This window comes from Schistocerca nitens, chromosome 4 (genome assembly GCF_023898315.1).
Source record: "Schistocerca nitens isolate TAMUIC-IGC-003100 chromosome 4, iqSchNite1.1, whole genome shotgun sequence".
NCBI lineage: Eukaryota > Metazoa > Arthropoda > Insecta > Orthoptera > Acrididae > Schistocerca > Schistocerca nitens.
In genome coordinates this window covers 890,988,524-891,001,087 of record NC_064617.1, presented here as the reverse complement: position 1 = coordinate 891,001,087, position 12,564 = coordinate 890,988,524, and the positions used below count along the sequence as shown (strand labels likewise).

Here is a 12,564-nt window from a genome sequence, read left to right as displayed (position 1 = left end):
CTGTGCGCACAATCCGTGTAAGAAAATCTCCTGCTCCATGGCTGACAGCTGAATTACGTCAAATGATGACTAATAGGGATGCTGCCCACAGGCGTTTCAAGGCAGATCCGAAACCCGAGCGTTTCGAAGAATATAGAAAGCTACGGAACAGAGTGAAACAATGCATTCGCAATGCTAAAATCAGGCACGCTCGCTCCCTTGTATGCAGCGATCTGACGCCCACGACTCTATGGAAGAATCTCCGTAGCTTGGGGGTCGGAAAGGCAAAATCGGAAACCACTTTTCATGTGTCAGCTAACGAATTAAATGAATTCTTCTCTGCACCTCTGAATACCAGCACAGCTGATAATTACCGTCCACAGGAATCCCTAAACAGGATAACTAACAACGATACCTTCCATCTAAAACATGTAACAACAAATACGGCAAGAAAAGCAATAATGAGAATCTCTTCTGATGCAATAGGCAACGACAGTATCGGTATAACCATGATTAAGAATGTTGCCGATATCTTAGTGCCTGTCTTAACTGACATATTTAATTTTTCCCTCGTGAACGGAATATATCCCACTGCATGGAAAAGAAGCCTAATTCGACCCATCCCTAAGATCGAAAACCCGCAACTGCCTAGTGATTACCGACCAATTAGCATACTGCCTGCTGTTTCCAAAGCACTTGAATATATTGTTCATGACCAAATCACTGAACACTTGCATGAATTCAGCCTATATGACAAATTTCAATCCGGTTTCCGTAAACATCACAGCACAAACACTGCTCTAATTAAAGTAACTGATGACCTGAAATATGCCATTGACAATCGAAAGGCAACAATATTGAAGCTACTGGACTTCAGCAAAGCTTTTGACACTGTTAACTTTGACATAATGCTCAGAAAAATGCAACAGCTTAATTTCTCTGAAAGTGCAATGAGATGGTTTGAAAGCTACTTAAAAGACAGACAGCAATGTGTTGTCTGCGTAAATGAAAAATCTTCCTGGAAACATGTTTCCTCGGGAGTGCCACAAGGATCAGTCTTAGGACCACTTTTGTTTTCTTTATATGTCAACGATATTTCATCGGTTCTGTCCTCCTGTAAATATCATTTCTATGCCGACGACCTCCAGCTCTACCTAAGCGTCAGACCTGAAGATGTAAACACTGCAATCGCTCAGATGAATGATGATCTGTCTTCAGTAGTGACATGGGCGAAAAACCTGGGGCTTAAACTAAATGCAAAAAAGACGCAAGTAATCTTAATAGCCCATCAGAAATTAATAAGTTCAGATTTCCGCGAACGGCTACCTCCTATTCTGCTCGACGGTACTCCAATACCATATCAGAAAACAGTGAAGAACTTGGGTGTAACTTTGGATGAGCATCTCAACTGGGCGGAGAATACAGTCGCAGTGTGCCGAAAGACGTCTGCTTGTCTCTATGCTCTCAAAAAGTTTCGGAACATATTTCCACAGGACTTGAAACGCCAGCTCGTGCAAGCACTCGTTCTACCGAACCTCCACTATTGTGATGTGATTCAACAAGGCATGAGCAGTGAAAACAAAAGACGGCTAGAGCTAACCATGAATGCCTGTGTGCGTTACACCTGCAACATTCGCCGATACGATCATGTTAGTGCTTCATACTCCCAGCTAGGGTGGCTGCGGTCGGACAAATTGCGCGACTACCACACTCTATGTCTACTCCACCGACTCCTCGAGGCGCAAACACCCCAGTACCTTGCTTCAGAGATTAAAAACCTGTCATGTCATCATAATCGAAACACGAGGTCACTCTTATTTGGTATCCTAACTGTGCCCACTCACAAAACAAAAACTTTTGCAAACTCCTTCTCAGTTGCCGCTGTCCACCTCTGGAACAAACTGCCCCTTACCTTGCGCAAAATTCAATCTCCTGCTGCTTTTAAGAAGAAGTTGAAGCATTTCCTACTATCATCCTTATAAAGTTCTCCACAAAATTAATGTACAAGGACAATCCCCTCATCTGTCAAATAGCAAAGCTAGCGTCTCCTATGTTGCTCCTGAGATGCCTTCCTCTTCATCTATCTCTATTAGCCACGCAATATTCTTTTCCTTTATATTTCCTTAATTATGTTTCATCATGTCTCTCTATTCTTCTCCTCCCTTCACCATGAGTCTCCCTCATACTCCCTGCTGCCAGCACTCCTATCTCAAATCTGTCTGTTCAATAATGTCTAATTATAACAGTACTTGTGATCTAAGAATATAAACTCTATATGTATGTATTTTTCCAGGTGTACCTTTCAAATTGTTTATTTCACTTTTTGTACTAGATGTAGTTTAACATGCCTACTAAAACATATGAATGTAAAATAAGTAGAATGCCTGGTTAGATGTAAGAGAGGGCCTGATGGCCCTAATCTTGCCAGGTTAAATAAATCAATAAATAAATAAATAAATAAATAAAAGCTTCCTCATACCATCACTGTAGAATGTTTGACTTTGTTGATTGAGCCACAATCTCACATGTGCTTGCACTCTTCGACGTGTTTACACCCTGGGACAACTAGAAAATCTGGGAAAAACCACAGTAATTTTTTTCATCTGGGAAAAACTTAAAAATTTTTCATTGTTTTAGTTTCCAGTTAAATTTTTCTAATTTTGACTGGTAAGAATTGATACTTGAACAGTAGCTCACTACTGCAGAATAATACTGCAACAGTAAAAGAGAGACTAACACTAAAATAAAAATTCAGATGGAAAGAAAATGCGCCATTTACAACAATAAAACTCTGCGCATACAAGCATCTGCTAATGGCAATATGTTTCAAAGGCATTAGGATGAAGACTATGACGCTATGTAAAAATAAAGTGCTTTCGATGAGCATGACGTCAAACTGTTTACACTTCTAATGGGATGCAGGAAAATATTGCGAATGGTGGTTTGAGAAGCATGACTTTCAAAGAAAATTTTCTTTTTAACACTTTGAGGACCAGCCACTTAGAAAAATTTCGAGTCCAAATGACCAGCCATTTACACTATTATTTTAAATTTTACTATCACATTTGTGTTGAATATATCTTAAATGGTAACACATGCTAAGAAAGACCAATAATATATGTGACAGCTTAGCTTTTATTGTAGCTATACTGTATGTATATTAATTTAAACTATTATATCAATGAAAATAATCAATTTTTGAAAATATAATGTAATTGGAAAGATAACAAGTCTACTCACCAAGTGGCGGCAGGAGAATGCACATAAAAAAGTATTAAGTATGCAAGCATTCAGAGCCAGGGGCTCTTTCTTCTGGCAGAAAGGTTGAAGGGGAAGGAAGAGGGGCAAAGGAAAAGAACTGGTGAGGCTTAGGAAAAGGGATAGCGTTCAGGAAAGTCACACAGGACCCGGCGTCAGGGGAGACTTACTGGATCGGATCAGAAGGAAAGACTTAAAACCCATTAACTTTTCCTATTTGTGTGTTTGCGCTACTTAACACTTTGCCGTCCGCACATCTCGTACAAATGTATTCACTTGGCACCGGCAGCGCTAGTTCAGATTACTTTGGCTTGTCGCCGGCCGTTCTTGACATTATCAGGAGATTATAAATTGTTAAGTTTTACTAATCTCGTTGTTACTTCTCTTAAGTTCGCTACCCTGTTCCCCTACTTTCATAAAATGTTGAAGGTACACACATGTAAATAAATACAAAATTTGTTTGTTTCATATATTTGTTTATTTGCATTGTCTTTGGTACTTAGTACTTCTCTTTCGTATGATATGCAGCAAAACAGTCTCCAAGATGTAACGCAACTCCACAAGACTTGCACATTAAGTTTGTTGTTCTCCCTTTTTTTTGGAACATACATGGCAGTTCCTTCGTTTTCATTTATTCGTTTCTGAAATAAGTATTAGCTGGTGTTGCTTTATGTGACCGGAAAGTCTGCCAACCGGATCATGGTGAGACGTACGTGATGTAGTGGCAACCCCCAAGTTTTGCTCAGAAGCAGGTGCATGGTCTTTTATCCATAAATCGGACACCTTCAATAAAAAATCGTGAAATCAGAGACTCTTGTGGTCTGTATTGAAATATTTCCATGTACAGAATGCATTAAATAATGTGCAATTAAAGACGTACATGCAAACCTTTTTTGACCATTTTATAGTTTTTCTGTATATGGGGTAATAACTAATACACTTTCAGGTTTCTTTATTGTGTAATTGGTTTTTCTACATTTTCTTTGAGTGTCAGTCAAAGTGGCATTATGTATTGTAGAGATCATTAGTATTGTTTTAGTTTTCGAAGCTCTCCATACCTGTGCGAGTACTTCAGCTTTCCATTGATGGCAAGCTACAAACACATTGACTTTTGGGCACTTTAATTTTTCTGGAGATCCCATATTTTGCCGTATCATTCCACAAACTAGGATTTTTTTTTTTCTCTCCTTCAAGTAACTACTCCGCAAGTTCTACACTTTTATCATTATTATGCATGTTGAGGTGATGCCACTTTCCATAAGAAGGTGTCAATAGTTCCATCACTGTTTTTGCCAAAGGCTGTCCAGTGCTGCTATATATCTTGAATCAGGAGATGTATCCGGTACTCGAATCACACCGCATCCGAATGAGTATGCCATATTTCGTAATTTTCAGCGGATTGTAAACTTTAAAATTTAACCGTCCACGCCATGGTATCATTCCTTCATCAATTGAGATGTTTTGACTCGGATTAAAGGTTTCTTTAAACTTTTTGAAAAAATGATCAATTACGAATTGCACTTTGAAAAGCCAGTCGGCATTATCCGGTTTATTGTTGTTGTCAGAAAAATGTAAAAATGATAATATTTGTCTGAATTGGTTGCAGGACATTGTTTTGTGAAATATCAGTGTGTCTATCAACGAATTCGTTGACCAATAATCATTGATCCTTGATTTTTTTTACAATTCCCATAAGGATAGCAAGCCCAAACTATTTTCTAAGTTCGGGTCACGTAATGTTGACAAATTTGGCATTTTTTTTATCCAGTTTCCTCCTATTGCAATTTTGACTGTAATACTTGTTGGTTTTGTTGCTAATATAGTCAAATAAATCATTCCCAATATACAATTCTGCGATATCCTCGATGCTCTGTGTATCTTTGGTAAATATGTTTGGACCAGTATCTTTGGGAAATTTGTTTGGACCGGGAGATCCTTGAAATTTATTATTGGTCCTCGGTAAATCAAAGTCTGATCACTGTGCACTGTCGTCGTCTTCTGATTCATCTGAATCAGTTGGTAACCGTAGCATTCGCCGAATTCTTCTTGGACGTATTTCACTATCGTCCAATGATTCTGCTTCACTTTCATTTTTTCGTTATTCAATGTCTTCTTCCCACACGACCAAGTCGTCCGACAAAACATCCGTGTATTCATCCTAAATAATCATATCACCTCTTTCATCTGCCATGATGAAAAGGCACATGCTTGTTGATGTGTGTAACTTATTGTTACCTGAACAAAACACCAACAGAATGCAAAAGATACTAAAGTGCTGTCGCTGACCACTGCGCGATACTATGCTCACGACACCACCATGGTGGCACCAGCCATTGACCACTATTTCGCGCGCGACACCACTGTGGTGTTGCCAGACGGCATATTGTTAATAGTGATGACTACATCACATGTCCTATGCTCTGAATATCTGATGTAATTAACTGGTGAGATCATGTGACATGAGCTATGATTGGATGGCAGAAGCACATCATTTCCTCCAATAAATCTGTGTGTGTTCTTTTTAACTGTTCTCATTCCATTTTAAACTTTCCTGAGTTGGGGATGAGGGACACTCTCCTTACTTTTATAGACACATTGAGGTTTCTGGGCCTCATATTTGACTCTAAGCTTACGTGGTTACCACATCTTAAGGACCTGAAAAAATGCTCACTTAAAGCTTTAAGTATTTTAAAATGTCTTAGCCACAGTGCATGAGGAGCAGACAGGACTTGTCTCCTCCAGTTTTATAGGGCATTTGTGCGATCTTGGCTTGATTGTGGGTGCATGGTGTATGGGTCTGCGAGACCCTCTTATTGAGGGATGTTGGACATGGTGCACCATGAAGGGATTCGGTTGGCCACTGGGGCATTCAGAACAAGCCCCATACCAATCCTCTGTGCAGAGGCTGGTGAAGCACCACTTCACATCAGGCAACGGCTACTTAAGGTGCACTATATGTATAAAACACTGTCCACACCATACATACCGACTACCATACCATTGTGCATCTCCCTGGAAAGGCTCTTTCGTAACCGGCGACAGGCAATGAGGCCATAAGGGATTCGTGCACAGGCTTGCCTGCTAGAGATAAGTGTGGATGATCTTCATGTTTTACATCGCAGTGGGAGTGGGTTTCCACATTGGCTTCTCCGGAAGCCCAGATTTATTTTAGACTTGACGAATTTTAAGGTTTTACATTTCAATCTCTGTTCTTTAAGATTTTAGATATGTATCACAGTTTCACAATGGTGTACACTGATGGCTCCAAACAAGGGAATTCCCTTGGCTGCTCTGTAATGTTCTCTGACTGTGTCACCAGGATTCGCCTTCAGGATGGGTATACTATTTTCTCAGCAGAGCTTCACATGAACCTAAAAGCACTGGAACAGGTGCATCGTATTTGGGGCCAACTGTTTCTCATTTACTCATATTTGGGGCAAACTGTTTCTCATTTGCTCATATTTGGGGCAAACTGTTTCTCATTTGCTCATATTTGGGGCAAACTGTTTCTCATTTGCTCAGATTCCCTTAGTGCCTTACAAATGTTACAGAATCTGTACCCAGCTGAGGAGTTGGTCTGGCTGATATATGACCAACTGTACTTTCTCCAATGGCAGGGTAAGCAGGTGTCATTCTGCTGGGTGCCAGGTCATGGGGAAGTGAACAGGCTGATCGGCCTGCCAAGGAGGCCTTCAGAGGACAGGACGTGGCACAGTGTCCTGTTCCCTTGCAGGCTATTGTTTCTGCACTACACAGAAAGTGCATGCAGTTGTCGGATGAGGAATGGCTGGCAGTGAGGCCAATAAGCTGCAGTTGGTGAGGTCAACAGCCCGGCCATGGCGTACCTCCTGCCAGTTGCTCGGGTGGGATGAACGGTCTTCACGCGTCTTAGAATTGGGCACTGCCATCTCACACATAGCTTTTTACTACGGCAAGAGGATCCCCTGTTTTGTGATGCTTGTGTCGTGCACATCCCTATCTGACATATTTTAATGGAGAGCATTTTATATTGTGATGCAAGGGCAGAAGCAAATATTGGTAGGGATCTGCCACATATTTTAGCCAATGATGAGACGAGTGGGTCAAAGGTTTTAAAGTTTTTTGATGTGTTTGGACTCTGGCCTAAAATTTTTGCCTGGACATTTTAGTGTGTTGCAGAGTGACTGGCTTCTCCTTTTTTTATTCTTGTGCTCAGCCAGCCATGTCCATCTGCTATATTGTTTTAGCTCCTTAGACCACTTTCTTCCTGTGTTGTTAATGTTTTATCACTGAGGCAATACTTTGTTCCATAGTTCTGTATGGGTACGCAAAGTTTTCCAACTATGTCCAGAAGCGCATCTTGTAGTGCAGTCTCGATTTCAGTGTTTCTGCAGCTACTCTGCTGCATTTGATGGAGTTGGTATTTATACTTCCACAATACGAAAATGTGTAGTGTACATGTTGCCATACATGAAAGACCTTTTCCTGAAGTGCCAGAAAGTTCTACATTGGTTTATAAAACTTTCTACCACTGAAAGGATTGACAAATTTTACAGCTTGGAGAGAAGTATATGATCACTTAACATGGAAAAAATATATTTTCACCTGGGAAATTGGGTTTTTATTTGTTTAAATATTTTTTGTCCATGTATACACCCTGACTGCTTCATCACTACCAAAGTAAAATCCCCAAAGGTGTTCTTTAAGTTTTGAAAACAGATACAAAACATAGGAGGCCATGTCAGTGCTGCACAGAACATGCTCATTCACAGTGAATGAATGCAAGGAGTTGGATTGTTACAGATGTTGCAATGCTTGTATGTGGTCTGGCATTGTCATGCTGAAGGGAGAGGGTGCTCCATGTGTGAACAAACTCTTCAAGTTTGAAACTCGATTACAGAATTCTGTTTTTCACACACCAGCATAGTTATGCTACACACCGCAGTAAGGAGCCCACCAGCAGAAGAGGGCTGCAGATATGTAGGCATGAGGAATAAAGCCATAGAATGTTAGTCATGTTTGTTTTATTTAAAAAGCTTTGAGGCTTTTCAGATAAAAAATTCAGAAGCGTTACTTTCTGGGATGCCCTCATACATTCAGTTGAACCTGCATATCGCATTCAAGACTGTATCTCACTGCACAGTTTCTACCGCACACACTTCACTCCATCAGCAAATTAACCATTTCTTAATGGGCCTGGAATCTGCTATCAATCTATCTGGTGTTGTCCGCAGTTGAATTCAGTACCTCTTCATTAGTTACTCAATCATCTATTTAATTTCCATTCTTCTGTAGCACTATATTTTAGAAACATTGGTTCTCTTCCCATATGTGTGATTTTTTTGCTCCCATGTTACTTCCACTTTTGAAATAAATGAAAGCTGGAAAAATGACTGGTGTTGATGAAATAACTGGAGAAATAATCAGAGCCAATGGAGTTGCTGAAAAACAATGGATCTGCAGACTCTTTTATAAGATGTGGAAAGAAAGAAAGATGCCTGCTGATTGAAAAATGGGTATTGTAATCCCAACTGTCAAAAAAGGTGATGGAAAGAAATTTTGAAGCTGTAGGTTAAGACCTTTAACATCTCAAGTTGTTGAACTTTATGAAAGAATTGTAGAATGTAAGATTAGCCACATCAATGAAGAAATTCTCTTGGAAGAACAGTTTGGATTCAGAGAAGGAAAGATCAACAACTTATTTAATTTTTGCTTTCTTCCAGTAAATGGAAAAATACTATGAACCCAATTGAGACCTATGGTTACCCTTTCTGGATATGAAGAAAACACTCGACGATGTGAACAGGGAAAAGATGTGGGAAACACTGAAGAAAATTGGAATACAGGTTGACATGTTACATGGCATAAAAAATTTGTATAAAGATAGCCACAATAAAGTCAAAACACCGGTAGGAATGACCGAAACCTTTGGCACAAAATCTGGGTTTAAGCAAGATTGTGTCCATCTCCTTTTCATTACTGTAGTGAATGAACTCCAGGGAAAATACACTGAACCATTGGAGATGAAAAAATGAAATCCATGTTTGTTGTTGATGTATAGCTGTTGGCCAAATCTAAAAAAGATCTTCAAGATCAAATAAACACCTGGGCAGAAGCTCCTGAAGTGTATGGTCTCATTTTCAGATAGAAGAAAAGTTAGGTATATGAGCAACTAAGAAGAAATGTCAAAATGGAAGATAAAGACCTAGTAAGGAACAAGAAAGTAACATTAAAATGTAAGGAGTCATCTGTGAAGCCTATTACATGCCCATTTTGAAGTATGATTGTGAATCATGGGCCTTGAGAAGTAAAGTCATAATCAGAATTCAGGCATAATCAGAATTTGTTCGTAGTATGGTCAGAAAGACACAGAGGGATGTAATCCAGTTGAAATGGAATGAACAATGTGGTGCACGGATGCTAAGAGGCTACCAGGACTAATGTATGATTTGAAACTCAGAGAGAAAACAGCAAGATTCAGGTATAAGGATATGGTGGAAATATGACATCCAGCAGAGGAAACATGCTCAGGACAGCACTGGAAGCCTCGCTTGCCCATCCATCTAATAAGATGGAATGACATAGTGTATGGTGGTGGTGGTGGTGGTGGTGGGGAGGTCACTGCCCTCCTCTAGAACTGGACTACTACTACTTCTACTTCTGAGTTATGATAGCAACTACTTTTTTTATGGTGTTACGTACTTAAGGCACATGAGAGCTCTTGGACAGACAGGTATCATGATATGGCAGATGTTGAAGTTTACAGTGAAATTCTTTCACTAAGAAAATGTACAATTTACTGAACTTCAGCAATTGGTCTGGTGTAAAATATTTTAGAGTAAATATCACATTGGGGTAAAAAGGCCCTGTTTCTCTCTTTGTATTGTCACTTACTTGCAATTCACGTATGATGCAGGCATGCTCAGCAACTCGTGCTACGAGGAGACACTGCTTCAGGCGACATCTCGCCTGCTGAGCTCAGACTTACACCAGCAGCTCGCCAAGCATCTGGCAGCAGCCAACAGGGGTATGACACCACGCCTCTCCACCTGCAGCATGTGTCGGCAGATGATTACACATCTTCGGGATAATGAATCTGTAGTTCTTTTCAGGTAATTGAGTTCACACTTTTCTGGAGTGTGCATGTGCCCTTGTGCAGAATTAATAACTGTTGCATGAATAATTTCAGTGATAGTGTATTTAGCATTTAAATTAAACAGAAATTAATAAATCATTCAGTTAAACTGTTGTAGTGTCTGAAGATTTGTGGCAAGCTTCTGCACCAAGTTGATGTTTTTAATTATATTGCAATGTCTTTTACGCATATGAAAATGACAATTCCTTTTGGAAATTCATAAATTTAAAAAGAACGATGTATGCTTATATTGAGAATGTGCAGTGTCCAGTATGGCAAATATATGCATAGAAAATAGGTAAAGGTAGTTCTGTTAAGTTTTGTGTCCTTGGGTTCCTTCTTTGTGCCACAAAAGAGAAAATAGCCACTGGGTGCAGGGTAGGGTAGCAGGTCACTTAGAACCTGTGTTAAGATAGGTCACACATTGCCTGAAGAAGCAAAGGTGATGGAGAGAAAAAGAACATATATTTCAATATTTTCTGAGCCAGTGCTATACTACATATGGCCTGATTAATGGAAAGTTCAATGATGCAGTTTAAAAATTTTGTTGTTAGTTTCTTATATTGTTATGTTGCAGGTGTGGTCATGCCTACCATTCAGACTGTATGAAGGATCCCCCTCATTGTTACGTGTGCAGATGGGGCAGAATGCCAGCACCTCTATCAATAAATGATCCTCAGGTAAGTTATAAAGTTTATATGTAGCTTCTCCTGGGAAGACAATTATGTAAGGAGAATAGTTTACAACTGCTATTGAGGTAACTGAAGACAAATTGGTAGTTCTCAGACAGACATCTTGTTATGTTGTCTCTGTCTTATATTTCAGCAAAAACAGTCAATTATTGACAAAAAAATTTGTTGGATAGATAAAAAATCTACTCATCAAGCGGTGACAAAACATTCACAAAAAGACTGTTGTGATTGGTAAGCTTTCGGAACCAGTGGCTCCTCCTTCTGGCAGAAGGGTTGAAGTGGACTTCCTTCCCCTTCAACCCTTCTAACTGAAGAAGAAGCCACTGGCTCCGAAAGCCTGCCAGTCACAACAGTCTTTTATGTATGTGTTCTGCTGCCGCTTCCTGATCCTATCTTATATTTCAATAGACGCAAGTTCATCATATAGCTTTTCATATCTGCTCTTTATTTCTGTTAATGTAATTGAAAATTTATTCATGAAATGTAAACATTTATCAAACATTAAGTACTTCTTTTGCATGGCAGCCATTCTCCACAGTTGCAATGCCATGCAGCTCTTTTAAAAAAGTTACTTTAAAACAAAGAAATATGTCCTCTTAATGTAATTGTTATCCCTTTCATTTGTTTTAAATGTGAGTTTCTACGGTGTATTTCTTTATGAAAATATGTTATAACTACTTTAATTATGTTACTTAAAAGAAATATAAGTAACATTATTATGTAAGAAAGGGAATACCACTCATTCTGTTTGCTGCCTTTTTATTGTTATTTTTTTAAATACATAGCAGTCACTAGAGTTGCCAGAGGAGTTATTGTTTGTTTTCTACTTTCAGGGAAATTCATCATCGTCATCAAGTGCAGCAACCTCCCCTCATTCACAAGAACTTCTGATACAGAGCCCAAAGTTCCCCCTTCAATTATCCCCACCGCCCCCTCGAGATCTTGAGGGTATTTTTTGAAACTGTAATCAAGAAGAAAACAAAGATTATACCAAAGACTGTTGTATGTACATTCCATTGAATGTTTAATTTATAAATATATTAATATTGTTAAAAACAGTTATTCAGATTGTTTTATTCTTGTACCAATTGTTTATGCAATGGAATGACACCATATTTCCAACACAGCATGACTAGTTAACTAATCAGGCTACCATTAGGAGAAAGAGTGTGAAGGTGGTCACTTTCTGCACAACTTAACAAATCAGGATGTGGCTTCAGTACCATTGTACTCACAGAGTCACAGACAACAGCTCAGTCAACAGCATTACTATTAGGGTATCAGTTAATGCTATCATGCTGATAATACACTGGTGTCCAAAATTAAAGCAACAAATGGAAATTTTGCAAGGTTGGACAGATTACTCTTGTAGCCAACACAATTACATCTGAGGACAGTTCATATGGAACAGACATTGTCCATTCAAAAAAAGGGACAAGGTAGATGAACAACAAAGTATGTTTTAAAACAAATGATAGCAGATTTTCTCCAAAGACAGTGTGTCGATTTCTAACACCAACT

General features: G+C 39.2%; 1 protein-coding gene across 1 annotated transcript in view; it reads left to right on the top strand.

The window, feature by feature from the left end:
- The window catches only part of LOC126252008 (vacuolar protein sorting-associated protein 8 homolog), a 208,484-nt gene extending 196,379 nt beyond the window's left edge, over positions 1-12,105 (top strand). The window contains exons 21-23 of the mRNA XM_049952792.1: positions 10,133-10,328; positions 10,929-11,031; positions 11,877-12,105. Of these exons, the coding sequence (XP_049808749.1) occupies positions 10,133-10,328; positions 10,929-11,031; positions 11,877-12,002 (425 nt within the window). The 3' untranslated portion in view covers positions 12,003-12,105. The remainder of the gene's footprint in view (positions 1-10,132; positions 10,329-10,928; positions 11,032-11,876) is intronic.
- Positions 12,106-12,564: the final 459 nt, after the last annotated feature.